The sequence below is a fragment of the Oxyura jamaicensis genome, chromosome 19, assembly GCF_011077185.1.
Source record: "Oxyura jamaicensis isolate SHBP4307 breed ruddy duck chromosome 19, BPBGC_Ojam_1.0, whole genome shotgun sequence".
In the NCBI taxonomy this organism is placed as follows: Eukaryota; Metazoa; Chordata; class Aves; order Anseriformes; family Anatidae; genus Oxyura; species Oxyura jamaicensis.
In genome coordinates, this window is record NC_048911.1 from 6,074,154 (window position 1) to 6,087,377 (window position 13,224).

The 13,224-nt window shown below is 64.4% G+C and overlaps 2 protein-coding genes across 2 annotated transcripts in view; both read right to left on the reverse strand.

The window, feature by feature from the left end:
- Positions 1 to 1,894: 1,894 nt before the first annotated feature.
- Positions 1,895 to 13,224, reverse strand: part of SCARF1 (scavenger receptor class F member 1) — a 35,391-nt gene continuing 24,061 nt past the window's right edge. The window contains exons 3-13 of the mRNA XM_035342867.1: positions 7,320 to 7,473; positions 6,551 to 6,612; positions 6,203 to 6,304; positions 5,572 to 6,097; positions 5,025 to 5,243; positions 4,805 to 4,933; positions 4,627 to 4,730; positions 4,399 to 4,507; positions 4,203 to 4,327; positions 3,942 to 4,079; positions 1,895 to 3,687 (exon numbers count right to left, since the gene is read on the reverse strand). Coding sequence (XP_035198758.1) covers positions 2,717 to 3,687; positions 3,942 to 4,079; positions 4,203 to 4,327; positions 4,399 to 4,507; positions 4,627 to 4,730; positions 4,805 to 4,933; positions 5,025 to 5,243; positions 5,572 to 6,097; positions 6,203 to 6,304; positions 6,551 to 6,612; positions 7,320 to 7,423 — 2,589 coding nt within the window. The 5' untranslated portion in view covers positions 7,424 to 7,473 and the 3' untranslated portion in view covers positions 1,895 to 2,716. The remainder of the gene's footprint in view (positions 3,688 to 3,941; positions 4,080 to 4,202; positions 4,328 to 4,398; positions 4,508 to 4,626; positions 4,731 to 4,804; positions 4,934 to 5,024; positions 5,244 to 5,571; positions 6,098 to 6,202; positions 6,305 to 6,550; positions 6,613 to 7,319; positions 7,474 to 13,224) is intronic.
- On the reverse strand, positions 8,706 to 13,210 carry RILP (Rab interacting lysosomal protein). The gene is given in 9 exon segments (XM_035342885.1): positions 8,706 to 8,960; positions 8,962 to 8,995; positions 9,303 to 9,386; positions 11,102 to 11,224; positions 11,362 to 11,525; positions 11,653 to 11,844; positions 12,030 to 12,151; positions 12,478 to 12,601; positions 12,939 to 13,210. Coding segments are annotated over 9 exon segments (1,230 nt in total). The 5' UTR covers positions 13,206 to 13,210; the 3' UTR covers positions 8,706 to 8,840.

A 13,224-nucleotide genomic window follows, 5' to 3' on the forward strand; every position in this document is an offset into this window, starting at 1 on the left:
GGGGGGGGGGGGGATAAAATTAAATAAAAAAATAAAATGAAAAAAATATATTTTTTAAAAAAATAAATAGACATCAAAATAAAATGAAAAAAAAGTGAAAAATAAAATGAAAAATAAATATTAGAAGTAAACATTAAAGTAAGGTTAAAGTTTAAAAAATTAATAAAATTGAAAGATAAAATTAATAAAAGTAATACAATTAAAATTAATAAAATTAAAATTAAAGCATAAAATTAAAATAAGGTTAGAATTAAAAATTAAAGTAAGATTAAAATTAAAACTTAAGGTTAAAAATTAAAAAATGATGCTAATATTAAAAATTAAAGTTTTAATTACTATTAGCCCTAAAATTGACGTTAGCATGAAAATTAACATTAATATTAACATTAAAATCAACTTTTATATTGTAATATTATCATTAATATTAAACATTAAAACGTTAAAATCAATATTAACGTTAATATCACAATATTAACTTTATGCATTAAAAACGCTAAAGTCAATATTAACCTTAATATCGCAGTATTAACATTAATATTAAGCATTACGAAGACGTCACATCAGTATTAAGATGAATATCGAAGAACTGAGCTGGGCGGTGGGTGCAGGATGCGGCCCTGCCGCGCGCTCCCCGTCCCGAGCTCCGTGGGGCTCGGAGCCCTGCAGCCCCCGGTGCCCGCGGGGCCGTGGAGCCGGGTGGCGGTGATAGAAGCGGCCCGAGGATGAGGAGCACGGAGTCAAGCCCCGGTGGGGCCCGGCCCTGCCTCGTGCCCCGTTATGTGAATTTTCAGAGCCGTGCTGCGCCGGGTCCCAACGCCGAGCCGTCGGCCGTCGGCTCGCTCCTGCGCCACGGCCACCCAGGGGTTTGGCCACCGTGGGGGCATTCTGGTGGCCGAGCGAGCCCACAGCGGTGCTTGGGGCAGGGAAAAGGCTCTGGGGGGCTCGGTTGAGGGTCCCAACAGATGGGGGCTGAGGGTGCAGGCAGTGAGGGTCCGGACAGACGGACATACTCCGCTGCGGCGGGTGGGGGAGGAAAGCCTTCGGCCTCGGGTGGAACACTGCAGCAGCGGGGCAGGGGGTTCGGCCAAAGCAAACAGCCAGAAAAATGCCCAAGGAAAACAAAACAGCCGGGGCCGGTGCGGTGCCTGTGGCGGCCGTAAGGGAAGGCCGGGAGGGCACGAAGCCTGCGGAGACCTCGAGAGCCATGGGGAAGCCGAGAGCGCCGCAGGGCTCCGTTTGTCTACGCTAGGAGGCAAAAGGAAGCTCTCAGGCGATCTGCTGCCCTCTGTAAAGACACCAGGGGAATGAGTAAACATCGAGGAGAGAAAAAAATAAAAGCTAAAATGAGGGCGAAGCTCAGCGCTGGCCCAGAGAGGCGTTTACACACACCGGCCAGGGACAGGGGAGTCTGGAAGGGAGGCGACAGCTCCTGCCCGGCCTCACCGGGGGTCTGCGGTGGGCTCCGGTGGTGGTCCCTGGGGTCCCCATCTGGGGACGGGCTGGAAAAGCAGGACGCAGCCCAACGAGGCGTCTGCTCCTCCCTTGGCCACCAGGATGGACGTTGTTCGCCTTCCACAACCTGTGGTGGTACGGGCGAGAGACCCCGCAGCGGAGGAGGGCTGCAAGTGGGAAACCTCCGTGTGTGAGCGTGGGGACCGGGCGGCTCACACCGGGGAGATGCCCCCGTGAAAAGCAAAGGGAGAAGCAGCAAAATGCCCTGAACCCCAAACAGACGTGCATGCTCCCAGCCCACCCCACGCCCCCTCAGCCCTGCTCTCTGCATCACTTAGAAAATTAAAACGTAAAATAAAAGCCTAAAGGTAGCGGCATTCCCCTACTTCAGAGAATATTTCTGGCCGTATCTTTGATCTGGAAAACAGCTGGGAAACCAGGCTCCTTTGGTAACATTTAATTTCCAGTCAGAGGCTTTCACGCCCCTCAAAATAAGAGAAATACACACAGAACTGCTACCACCTAGATGCATTTAAATCCAGCTCATGCTGCGAATCCTCCGGCTCCTCGAGCAGCCGGCGTGCCCGCCGACAGACACAGGGCTCCCACAGAATTGCCATTTTCCACCCATTTTCTGTCCTTATCGGGGCCGGCGCAGCTCCTGGTGCACAGGGTGATGCTCATGGCCCTGCTTTGCTCGTGGATGAGCGCAGCGTGGGTGACTGTGGCATCTTGTGGTGCTTCGGGGCCGCGCACCAAGCCGGTGCCGTGCCCCATCCCGTTTCACGTGCCGTGCCTCTAGCACGGAAACCCACGCAGCCAGAGCCGTGAAAGCCAGAGCCCCACAGATAACCCCCCGCAGACTCAGGTATCCTTCAAGATAAGCAGCTAAAATTAATTGTTGTGGTAGCCGCTCGTGGCAGCCCGTCGTCTCGCCCAGCAGAGCTCCGTAAAATAATCCCCTCCCGCGAGAAGCACCTTTACGGCGAGAGCCACCAAGCGGCATCCCGCTCCCCCCAGCGACCACAAAACGGAGCCGGTGGGATGCAGGGGGCGGAAAACAGCCCCGAAGCACCGCGAGCCGCTGGGGCTGCGGCTCTCAGCATCGCCCAGCTCACAGTCGGGGTCCTGCATGGTGGGAAGGGAAGGGGGATAACGGGAAGGCTCCACGTGTCCAGCCCCTAGCTCGGGGGCTCCCCAGGCTGGGACCAACCCAGGGGGGTCCCCACTGCCCCCTGCCATGGGGCGGGACGGAGCTGGGGGCTCATGTGGCCGCGGGGGCAGCCGGTGCGTCCTCGCTGCCGTTCACAGTCTCATATTTGGGCTCTTCCTCGGGGGCAGCCTGGCCCTTCGTTTCCAGGCTCAGGACCACCTCCAGGCTTTTGCCCCTCTCCGTGGCCTCGCCAGCCCCATCCTGAGCCCCGGCGCCTTTCAGCGAGGCCGATGCCAGCGGGAAGGACTGTCTCTTCCCGGGGAGGTGCTGCTGTTTGCCGGGGCGCTGCTCACCTGCAGCCCCCGGGACGCTCTCCCTCTGCTTGCAGCTGTTCGCCGAGTCCCTACGCTGAGCCAGGGCCCGGCGGGGCGGTTTTTGGATGGCCTCGACGCTCCTCCGCACCTTGGGCTCCTCCTTGGCAGCCCACCTGCCTTTCTGCAGGCTCCCCAGACGCTTCAGCACGGCCTGGACCGGTCCCTCGCCACCACCCTCAGCTTTGGGGTCCTTCCCGGCCGTTCCCACCATCATGTAGATGGTGGTGACGTTGGGCTCCTTCCCCTTCGCGTCCCAGCTGCCACTTTTGGCGGCCGCTTCCAGGGCTTCCACCCTCTGGGCCACGTGCCTGGTGCCGGAGACCACCCGCCGGTGGCCCCCCGGGGTGGGCCGGGGCGACGGCCGGTGGCTTTCGTCCCCCTTGGCGAGGGGATCGGGGCTCTCGTAGCCATCGCTGGCCGGCTGCTCAGCGGAGGGCTCATCCCCTGCATCCCCTGATGTTGGGGACAGCTTGGATGTCCCCCACGGGGTCTTGGGCTTCCGCCCGGGGCTGGGGGTCTCCGCCGCACCAAATTTCGTCCCCTCGGCGAAGGAGACGGAAGGCCGCTTGGCCTTGGCGATGCTGGAGGTGCGGGGGATGGCGAAGGGCTGCGAGACGTCCTCGGAGCTGAAGGCGGCCGGGTCTGGGAGCGCTTCACCAGGGGGGGACGTCCCATCCTGCAGCTCGGTGCCCCCCAGCAGCGGGACACCTGCGGGAGAAGGGGGAGAGCTTCAGGGCTCAGGGACGCTGCCGCAATAGGGGTGTGCCCACACCAGGCACGTCCCCGCGCACGAGTCCAAGCACGGCCTTGGCTCGTCCTTGGGGAGAGGGAAGTGAGGGAATAAAACCTATGGCAGGCTGCGCCCAGCATCCTTGGGGAGCCCAAGGACTGTAAAAGGGTGGGACGGGGTCAGGGCAGCGCGGAAAGGCTGCGGGGAGAGGAGGCGCAGCTTCGTGGGTCACCTTCTCTGGGAGGGACGGAGTACTCGGGTCCCTCGTTGTCAGTGTCGAAGGAGGAGAAGGAGCTGTCCGAAACCCAGGCGGCCGAGGGCGACTCAATGAAGCTGGGGTTGAAGGGGATTTCTGCGTCGTGGTGGGAAACTGGGGAAGAAACGACAGCCAGCTGAGGTCTGAGGGCGCAGAGCATCACCTGCCCCATGCTGTGCACGGGGGCGGTGCGGGTTCCCCCCACAGAAATGCTGTCGGCAGCTCCGCTTTCCTCACCCGTGACTTTGGGAAGTTTGTAGCCGCCCAGGGAAAAGCAGGGCATCATAGCGCTGAGGTTCGCCAGCACCCCCTGCACATGGTGCTTCATCCTGGCCACCACGTCGTCGTCCGGCACGGCCGCCCTGCGCGAGAACGGGAGCATGAAGGCACAAAAGGGACGGGGTTTGGCAGCAAGGAGCCCCGGCACACCCACCTGTCTCTGGCATCTGCGGGGCCGGCGCTGCAGCAGCAGCAGACGACGCAGAGCAGCAGCAGGAGGAGAGGGACGAGGATGGCGGCGGCCAGAGCCCCGCGGTCCAGACCTGCATGGGGAAAATGGGACTGGGGGGTCCGTGGCTGAACCACGACATCCCCATCCCCGGTGAGGATGCTGCGGAGCCCCCTCGTTTGGATGCAGGAGGAAACGGGAGGCTGCTCTTACTCAGCACGCAGTCGCCCCGCACCGGTTGGCAGGGCCCTCGGGAGCACTGGCATGGGGAGGAACAGTTTGCACCAAAATACCCCTCCGGGCAGGTGTCGTTGCAGCTGAAAGAGAGAAGAAAGGAGGGGAAATGCCCCCGGGGACGGGGGTCCCGGCTCTGCCCCGCTCCCCGCCTTACCTGGGTCCCCAGTAGCCAGCCTGGCAGAGGCAGGCACCCGACACGGGGTCGCAGCTCCCCCAAACGCACTCGGGGCAGAGGAGCTGGCAGCCGTCCCCAAAGGTGCCCGCGGGGCAGGAGCTGTTGCAGCTGCCGAGACAAAGCGAGGAGGCGTCAGGGTGCCGGGACCCCCTCCAGGACCCACGGCCGCATCCTGCACCCAGGGGGCAGCGGGGGGTACCTGGGTCCCATCCAGCCGGGCTCGCAGTGCAGGCACGCTCCGGTCTCCGCATCGCAGGCGTCCCCGTGCCGGCAGCGGGGGCACGGCTGGAGGCAGCCCTCGCCGTGGAAGCCGGGGGCGCAGCGCTCCTTGCACAGGGTCCCGTTCCAGCCGGGCTGGCACGCCAGGCAGAAGCCGTCCACGGGCGAGCAGGGCTGGCTGCGCTTGCAGCTCCCGCAGCTGCATGGGCACAGGGGTGGCGAGGCCTCGGCATCCCCCCCCCACAAAAAAAAAAAAAAACACGGGGTTCACCCCGTGGCAGCATTCAGCAGCGGTTTGGGCCACGGGGAGATGCCCCAGGGCAGGAGCCGAGGAGGATAAACGCTGTCCTGGGGCACGGTACTGAGAATGGCCAGATTTGGGGATGGCACCAGAGCTTTCCTCTACTTTTTTAGGGGCGACACCAAAGCTGCATCCAACCAGGGCTGCTCGAACCTCCCCCTCCCCGACATATCTCCCCATCCAGCCAAAGGGATGGACGCACCCCGTCCATTTTCCCCCTGCTCACCTGTGCACACACTGAGACCCGTATTTCCCCGCCGGGCAGGGCTCCCGGCAGCTCCTGCCCTGGTACCCGGGGACGCAGCTGCAGTGCCCGGTGAGGGGGTTGCAGGAGCCGTGCAAGCAGTCGCAGCGCCGCTGGCACGCCGGCCCCCAAAACCCGGCCTTGCACTCGCACTTGCCCGTCTCCTGGGCGCAGGGCGAGAGGTTGCAGGAGCACCTGAAGCTGCACCTCCTGCCCCACCAGCCCGGCAGGCAGCGGCAGTGCCCGGTGAGGGGGTCGCAGTGCGAATTGGCGGCGTTGCACTGGCACTGCTTCTTGCAGCTGGGCGACCACCAGCCCGGCTCGCAGCGGCAGGCACCGGTCAGGGGCTCGCAGCGGCCGTGGGGCCCGCACTGGCAGGGGAATTGGCACAGCTCGCCCCAGTGATCGGGGTCGCAGGTGCAGCGCCCGCTCGCCGCCTCGCACGTCCCGCCGGGGTGGCACGGGCACCGCCGCTTGCAGTCGGGGCCCCAGTACTGCGCCGGGCAGCCTGCGGGGGGAAGGAGACAGCGGAGCCAGGAGAAGGAAAGGGAAGTCACAGGGAAGCCCCCCCCCAGCATCCCGGGGCAGGCTGGAGGAGGTGGAGAGCACTCACGGGAGCTGCAGTCTGCGCCGAAGTAGCCGGGTTTGCAGCGGCAAAGCCCGGGTTTCACGCACACCTCGTCCGGCCCGCAGGCGTCCTCCCCTTCGCACAGCGCTGTCGGGGCACATCAGCGTGTGCCAACCCCACCGGGGTGCCACCACGCGTGGTCCCCTGCCACCTCCCGCACCCCCAGCCCATCCACAGGGGGCTGGCACCCCCCTCCCCACCATCAGCACCCCGCTCCCCACGCTCGGCGGGCGGCCGGGGGCTCCCCACGGCACTGCGGGGATGACGGCGTGGAGGAAACTCCCAGCCAAGCGTGGGGACGAGGACTTTGGGTGTCATCCATCGATGGCTTACCGGCCGTGCACTCCCGCCCTTCCTGCTTCCAGCCGGGGCAGCACGCCAGGCCCGCGGGGGGGGCTGTGGGACAGAGCAGGGGACATCAGCCGGGGACTGGGGGGACATCAGATGGGGACCAAGGTGGGGGCTGGGGCTGGGTACATCTGCATTCAGCTTCAGGGCTTTGCTAAGACGAAGCTAAAGGGGGGTGCTCCCTCCCCAGGCTGAGCCTCGCACACGGGGAAGCCGCGAGGCCCCGGGGGCTTTGCTCCGGAAGGAAGCCGGGAAAATAGAAGGAAATTTAAGACGCTGCAGCCAGTGTGGGCCGCGGGGCTGGTGCCGGGACAGGCGTGCCCAGCACTGCTGACACCGCGGCTACGGAGCCCAACCAGGGCACCAATGCTTTGGGAGAGGCTCAGAAATGTGCTGGTGACCCCAGAAAAATGCACCAAGGCATGGCGTTGATGGAGAGATCAAGGGGAGAGGCAACGTAGCATCAATGGGGCAGGGATATTGCCTCCCAGCGCCATTTAGGATTTGATTCCACGACGTTTCTGTCCTGGTGAGCGTTAGAAGTGTTGCCAACACTCCCAAAGCCCTGCTGTTGCCCCCAAGCTCTCTTGGTACGTGAGAAATAACCCCACGGAGAAGGGATTTGGGGGCCTGGAGCCCCCGGCATCGTCCTGCTCCCTGTGCCCACGCAGCGCCCGGCTGCAGCTCTCCGTCCGTGGAAGGCCGGACCGAGGATCCCACCCTGCTGCCACCCGAGGGCCCCGGTGGCACCCACCTGTCCACCTTGCAGACGTTCCTGCCGTCGGGGTCGAGCTCCTGGGCAGAGCCCTGCACCCACAGCCACAGCTGCAGGCACAGCAGCGGGCGGGCGCTCGCCATCGTGCCGGGGCGCGAGCACCGGGGCTGTGTCCGTCCGTCCCGTCCCGTCCCTCTCCCGTGGCTCGGCCTCTTCCTCCCGCCAGCCTTGGGTTTCTTCCTGAGGAAACGCGGGAGGAGGCGCCCCGATCCCACGTCAGGGGTGCGCAGGGAAGGAAGGAGCTGGGAATGCCACCGGGCGGGCTATTTTTGGCCTTCGCTGGTAAAAAAAAATGGGTGGCCGGGGACTCAGCACCCCAGGCGGGGAAGGGCACCCACCCAGCATCTTCCCTTCACCTGCTCCATCGCCCCCCAACACTGCTTCAGCTGATGTCCCCCACCCCACCTGAGGCATCCGTCTGCCCCCTCTCCTCCTGCTGCCCCCCCCCGGGGTCCCCACGTCCCCCCGGGCACACGGCGGGCCCGAGGCTGCCCTTTGAACCAGCCGGGGGCCAGGGCCCACGGCCACCGCTGGCCACCACCCGCGTCCCCAGGAGCTTTGTGTCAGCAGATGCACAGGAAACACCTTTTTCCTACCCAAGCCTGGCCGGCCAGCGGGGTGGAATCCAGGCTGGAAGCGTGGTGCTCCCCCCGCCATGCAGGATTTAACTCCTCCGTGCTCGGTGCTGTGCCTGAGCAGCCCCAGTTGCCATCGCAGGTCACCCGCTGGCCATTTGGGGTGGCTGGGGCACGCCTCGCTGCCACTGTCCCCAAGCCAGCCCCCTACAGGGGCTCTGGCACCGTGCAGCAGGCTGCAGCCCTTGGCACCAGCACACAAAAAGCCGCAGATTCGCTGGGGAACGGCTCCCAAAACCCTTCCCCGGGCTCCTTCCAAAGCAAAAGACAGAGCAAAGGTTGCAGCGGGTGCCTCGCCGGAGGAACGAGCGCCCCGTTTATTTCTGACTCCAGTTCTAGATTGAGGAATTACCTGGCCCGCGGGGACGCCGTGCCCCCAAGGAGCACAGGGATTGCCCACATTTTCCAGTTGCCAGCAGCAGGAACAAGTCCCGGCACAAAACCGATTCACCCCGCGTCGGAAACGTGCACGAGGGGCACTCGCTGCGCCGCAGCCCCACGGCTCCTGAGCGCCAGCGCACCCGGACACCCAGCCCTCACCAGTGCAGCGTGCTCAGCCCGGTGCGGGCACCCGCAGGACAGTGCCCAGGCAGCCCGGGCACTCTTCCTCCTTCTTCACATTGCAGGGATAAGGGGAGGCACGGTCGGAAAGGGGGGGGGAAGGAAAATACCCACAGCGACGGGCCCCTGGGCTGCGCCCACCATGGGGTGCTGCAGCGGGGAGCGGGCACCCACGGAGCTACAAGGAGGGAGAAGCACGGAGCAGCACCCACGGGTGCTGAGCTGCCCCGTGCCGGCCGAGCCCCCCGGCTGCCCCCACTGCTCCGTGCCCACGCAGCTCCTGGCGGTGCCGGCTCCAGCGGGGTCAGAGGGGCGGCGATGCTCTGTGCGGGCCGGCCGCCCGCTCGCCCTCTCCCACCGTCTCCAGCTGCGTGTTGGGCGAGTCGATGATTTCCCAGGTTCCGGAGCAGCTGGGCGCGGGGGGGGTCTTTGCTGCTGCCCTGATACCAGAGCCCGAAGCTGCAGAGAGAGCAGATAAGGGGCGTGGGGGAGAAGAGCTTCCCAGGGAAGAGGACAGATCCCAGCCGCCCTTCTGCATGCCCAGCTGCGAGCCCCCTGAGCGCGTGGCAGCCCTGAGGAAGCAGCAGGATCTGTGTCTGCCCAGGAAAGACAAATCCCCCAGGAACCAAGCCGTCCTCCTCTGCGGCAGCACCCCAGGGCAGGCACTGAGCTCAGCTGGTGTTGGGTCCACAGCTGAGCCCAAAACCTGCTCCCTGCCAGCACAGCCACCCATCCCCACCGGCACCTGACGTGGGAGCGAACTTACAAGCTCCTGATTTTGGATTCGGGAGGCTGACCATCCACACAGTCTGCGCTGCGAGCCGGGAGCCAGGAGCCCTCGTCTTCCTCGCTGCAGCACAAAGGAAGGGACAAAAACCCGGCTGAGTCACACGCAGTGAGCACCGGAGCCCCTGAGGCACCCCCTGTGCCCCAGCGCCACGTGTAACAGGCAGCCACCACTTCCTCTGCCCTGGCTGTGCCACAGAAGCAGCTCAGGGAGAGCTCTCCTGGCATTTTCTGCCTCTTATTTCAGGTCTCCATCGCTGCCTGGTGGGAAGGACCCGCACCCATCTTTTCCTCTTGCTCCCAGCCCGCTCTGTCCCGTGTTTGCTCTCCAAGCCCTTGGCACCCACACAGCCACGCTCACACCCCAGAGCCAGCCACATTTCGTGGCGAGCACAGCCCCAGCACCGCAACCTCAGCCCCCAGAGCTCTCAGCTCTCGGCTCCAAACCCCCAGCGCTTGGTCAGCAGACGCTGGTCCCACATTGCCACGGCAGCAGAGCTGCAGCCCACGCCGAAGTCCGTAGGCAGCTAACCCTGGCACGCTGCTCGAGGGACCTGCAGGCACTGCTGCTGCCTCGGCTGGGTGCCGGGGGACGCATCCCCAGCCCTGCATAGCCCCCAGCCCACCTGGGGTCTGCACCAGCTGGACCTTGGGGACGCAGTGGGGACCAGCCAGCCCCCGCAGGACAGCGGGTGACCCCCAGGAGAGGACGGCAGGGCAGGAGCTCGCATGGTGGTGAGCAAAGCATGCAGCTCCCCCGAGCACACAAGCGAGCAGCGATCTTGGCAGGAGGAAAAACAAGCTGTGCGGAGCTGGGGGAACCCCCGCGCTCCTGAAAATCCCGTTCTGCCTCTCCGAGGGTGCTGCAGGTTGCACGGAAAGGTTTCGGGTAGGTGGGGAGGACCCATCCCTACCCTGACCGGCCTGGCCCGGCAGGTCCCAGCCAGGAGCACCGAGAGCATCCCTGCCCTTCCCAGCCCCCCGCAGCTCCGAGCGGCACCAACCACCTCCTCCTGTCCAAGGAGCAGAGCCGGGACCCATGAGGGATGCCAGAGCAGGGAAGTGGCCAGGCTTGGAGCCTCAGCTCCTGCCCTGGAGCACTCTCAGGGTTGTGCAAACCCCCCTGCGCCTGGGTCCCCGCTGCCAAGAGTCCCTAGTGCAAGCAGCAGCAACAGGTTTCAATAGCACAGAAGAGCTCAGCCCCCTTCAGACCTTTATTAAAGCCCCAAAAGCCAGTGAGATACGTCCCCACGCATCCCCCCGATGCCACAAAGCAGCTTCAGCGCAGGTTTAGCCCCCTGCCTCGAGCGGGGCTGGTGCTCGGAGGGTCCTTCCCCTCCCCGCGGCGAGGAGTCTGCTGGAGCCAACACTGCCCACAAACGTCTGGCAGAGCCTCCAGGGAACATCTCCACCGTCATCTTCAAAGGCTCTCTGCTGGGCGGCCTCCAACCACGCACTGCGGGGACCAGCCCGGTGGTCCCAGCACCGCCACCGTCCACGCAGGGACGAGTGGCACTCGGCCAGGGAGCAGGCGTGTGACAGGTGACAGGGACATGTGAGCGGCAGCAGGGAAGAGCCCAGCCCCTGCAGCACTCCCAGGGCTGAGCCAGAGCGAGACGTCAAGCGCAGACAATAAACCTTTGATCTCTAGAAGCAGGCAGGGACGAAGCAGGGAGCCCCGGGGAGTTCCCTTGCAAGGTGTCACAGCGCAGGGAAGCACCAAGCCTGCCGGCATCCACCCCGCTCAGATCTCCCCGTCCTCGGACCAGCCGGACTCACCTGCTCGCCGACTCCTCCGCCGTCCCCAGCATTTTGGCTCGGATTTTTCTTTTCTGTCTTTTGATTGTCGACTTCATTGCATCCAGGAAGAAGCTGGGAACTCTGTCTTCGTTCAGCAGCTCCCTGGTGAAAAGAAGGCGGCGATTAACTGAGAGCCTCGTGAAAAAATCCTGCCCGGATGGTGCCAGGAGCAGCCAAGGGATGCTACGGGGACAGGAGGCACCCGGCTCGATTCCCCGTGCCACCAGGGAAGGGCTCACCGCTGGTAATAGGCCAGCTCCTCCTGCACCAGGAACAGGTTGGTCTTGAGCTCGTTCCGCTCCTGCAGGATCTGCTGCAGCTCTTCCCTGGAGAAGCAGCAGTGAGCGGGGCTCCTGCCCGCGTCCCGGGGCTGGGGCTCCTCGCCAGGCAGCGGCGCTCCTTCCTGGGGGATGGAGAGGGTGAGCAGGGGGATGCAGACCCTAAAGCCCTGCTCTCACCTCCCACTGCCACGCGTGACAAATGACAACCCCTCCTCAGGCACTCAGAGACCCCCGTGGGCAGCAGCTCACCGGGCTGGGCTTCGGCTGCGGTGCTTCGGAGGCAGCCCTGCTCCTCCTGTTCATCTCCCTCTGGGTTTGCACCACGACGGCCTCCAGGTCCGACTTCTTCTCCAGCGCGCTCTTGAGCTGCGCCTGCACCACGGCCACCTTGTGACGCAGGTCCTCGTTCATGGACATGAAGCGGTGCAGTTGCTCCTGCAGCTGGAAAGCCCAGGGCAGCCACGAAGTGAGGCACAACGGCACCGCTCGGCCGCCACCCGGGCCACCAGCGCCTGCACGGCGTGGGAAAGGCATCTGCCCCGGCAGGCTCGTGACACCGGCCTCGGGGAGGGGACGTGCAAGCAGCTCCCCAGGCCCTTCACGTCCTCCAGCTCCCCCGCGCTCACCGCCTCCGTGTCTCGGCTCTTGCAGACGATCTCGTGGGCTTGGGCACGAATCTCGTCCCGCTGCTTGTCCACCACCTCCTTCAGCCGCAGCATCACCTCTCGTTCCTTCCGCGCCGTGCTGTCTGCGCTCAGAGGTGGGGGGACGGGCGTGAGCAGCTCCCGGGAGCCAGGGACACCCTCGTGCTGGCAGCCTGCGTCCATCCCCACCACCGTCCTGGCACCCACTGGGATCTCAGAGCCCGAGGGCGCCTCCACCTCCCTGGCACGAGCTCCTCCCAGCCCACGCAAGGAATATTTTCTGTCCCAAACCCTTCATCCGTGCTTGAAATCAGGGGGTTGGGGGGTCCTGTGGCTCACACAAGCCAGCACTCATGCTCCCTGTGGGACAGGGGCACCCGCAGGGACAGCCGGTGGTGGCAGGGCACCCCGAGCCCGCCGGGACACCCACCTTCCTGGGACTGGCTCTCGGCAAGCTGCCCCAGGAGCTGCTGGTTCTGCTCCTCCAGGTGGGCCAGGCGGCCGTGCAGGGCCCGCTCCCGGCGCTCGGCCTCCCACAGCCTCTGCTCCAGGTCCTGGGGGACAGGGACAGTGGGGTCAGGGCCACCCCTGGGGGCTGGGGACAGCTCGGTCTGAGCCGCCCCAAGGGGCTGGGGGGACAGCACACAGCCGGGTGTGAGCCAGCCCCAGGGGACAGCAGCGTCCTCCAGGGGATTCCTGCAAGGACAAACGCCATCACGGAGGGGTCCCATCACAAGGAAGGGCCAAGGCCAGCCACCTGCCCTCGAGGACATAGCAGAGGGGTCAGCACCTCCCCAAAGGGCCAAAGGGCCCCTGGCTGGGTGCCACCAGGAAGGGGACTGGGGACAGGTCACTGCTTCCCCACGGGGATCCCATCAGCACCCTGCTCACCTCCACGTCCTGCCGCCCGGCCGGCGGTGCCTCACCCTCGGAACCCGCCGGTGTCACCGGTGCCACCGGGGCCACCAGCGCCTCCAGCAACTCCAGCAGCCGCACAACTGGCGGCACCAACCCGGCCACGGCATCGGGCCCGAAGCGGCCCGAGAGGCGGCGCAGCTCGGCGCCCAACGCGCTCGCCATGCGGTAGACGTGCGGCGGGGCCAAGCGGCCCGGAGGCGTCTGCCACAGGGGCTCCGCGCCCCGCGGAGGCTCCGCCATCGGCCGTCAACCGCCGCCG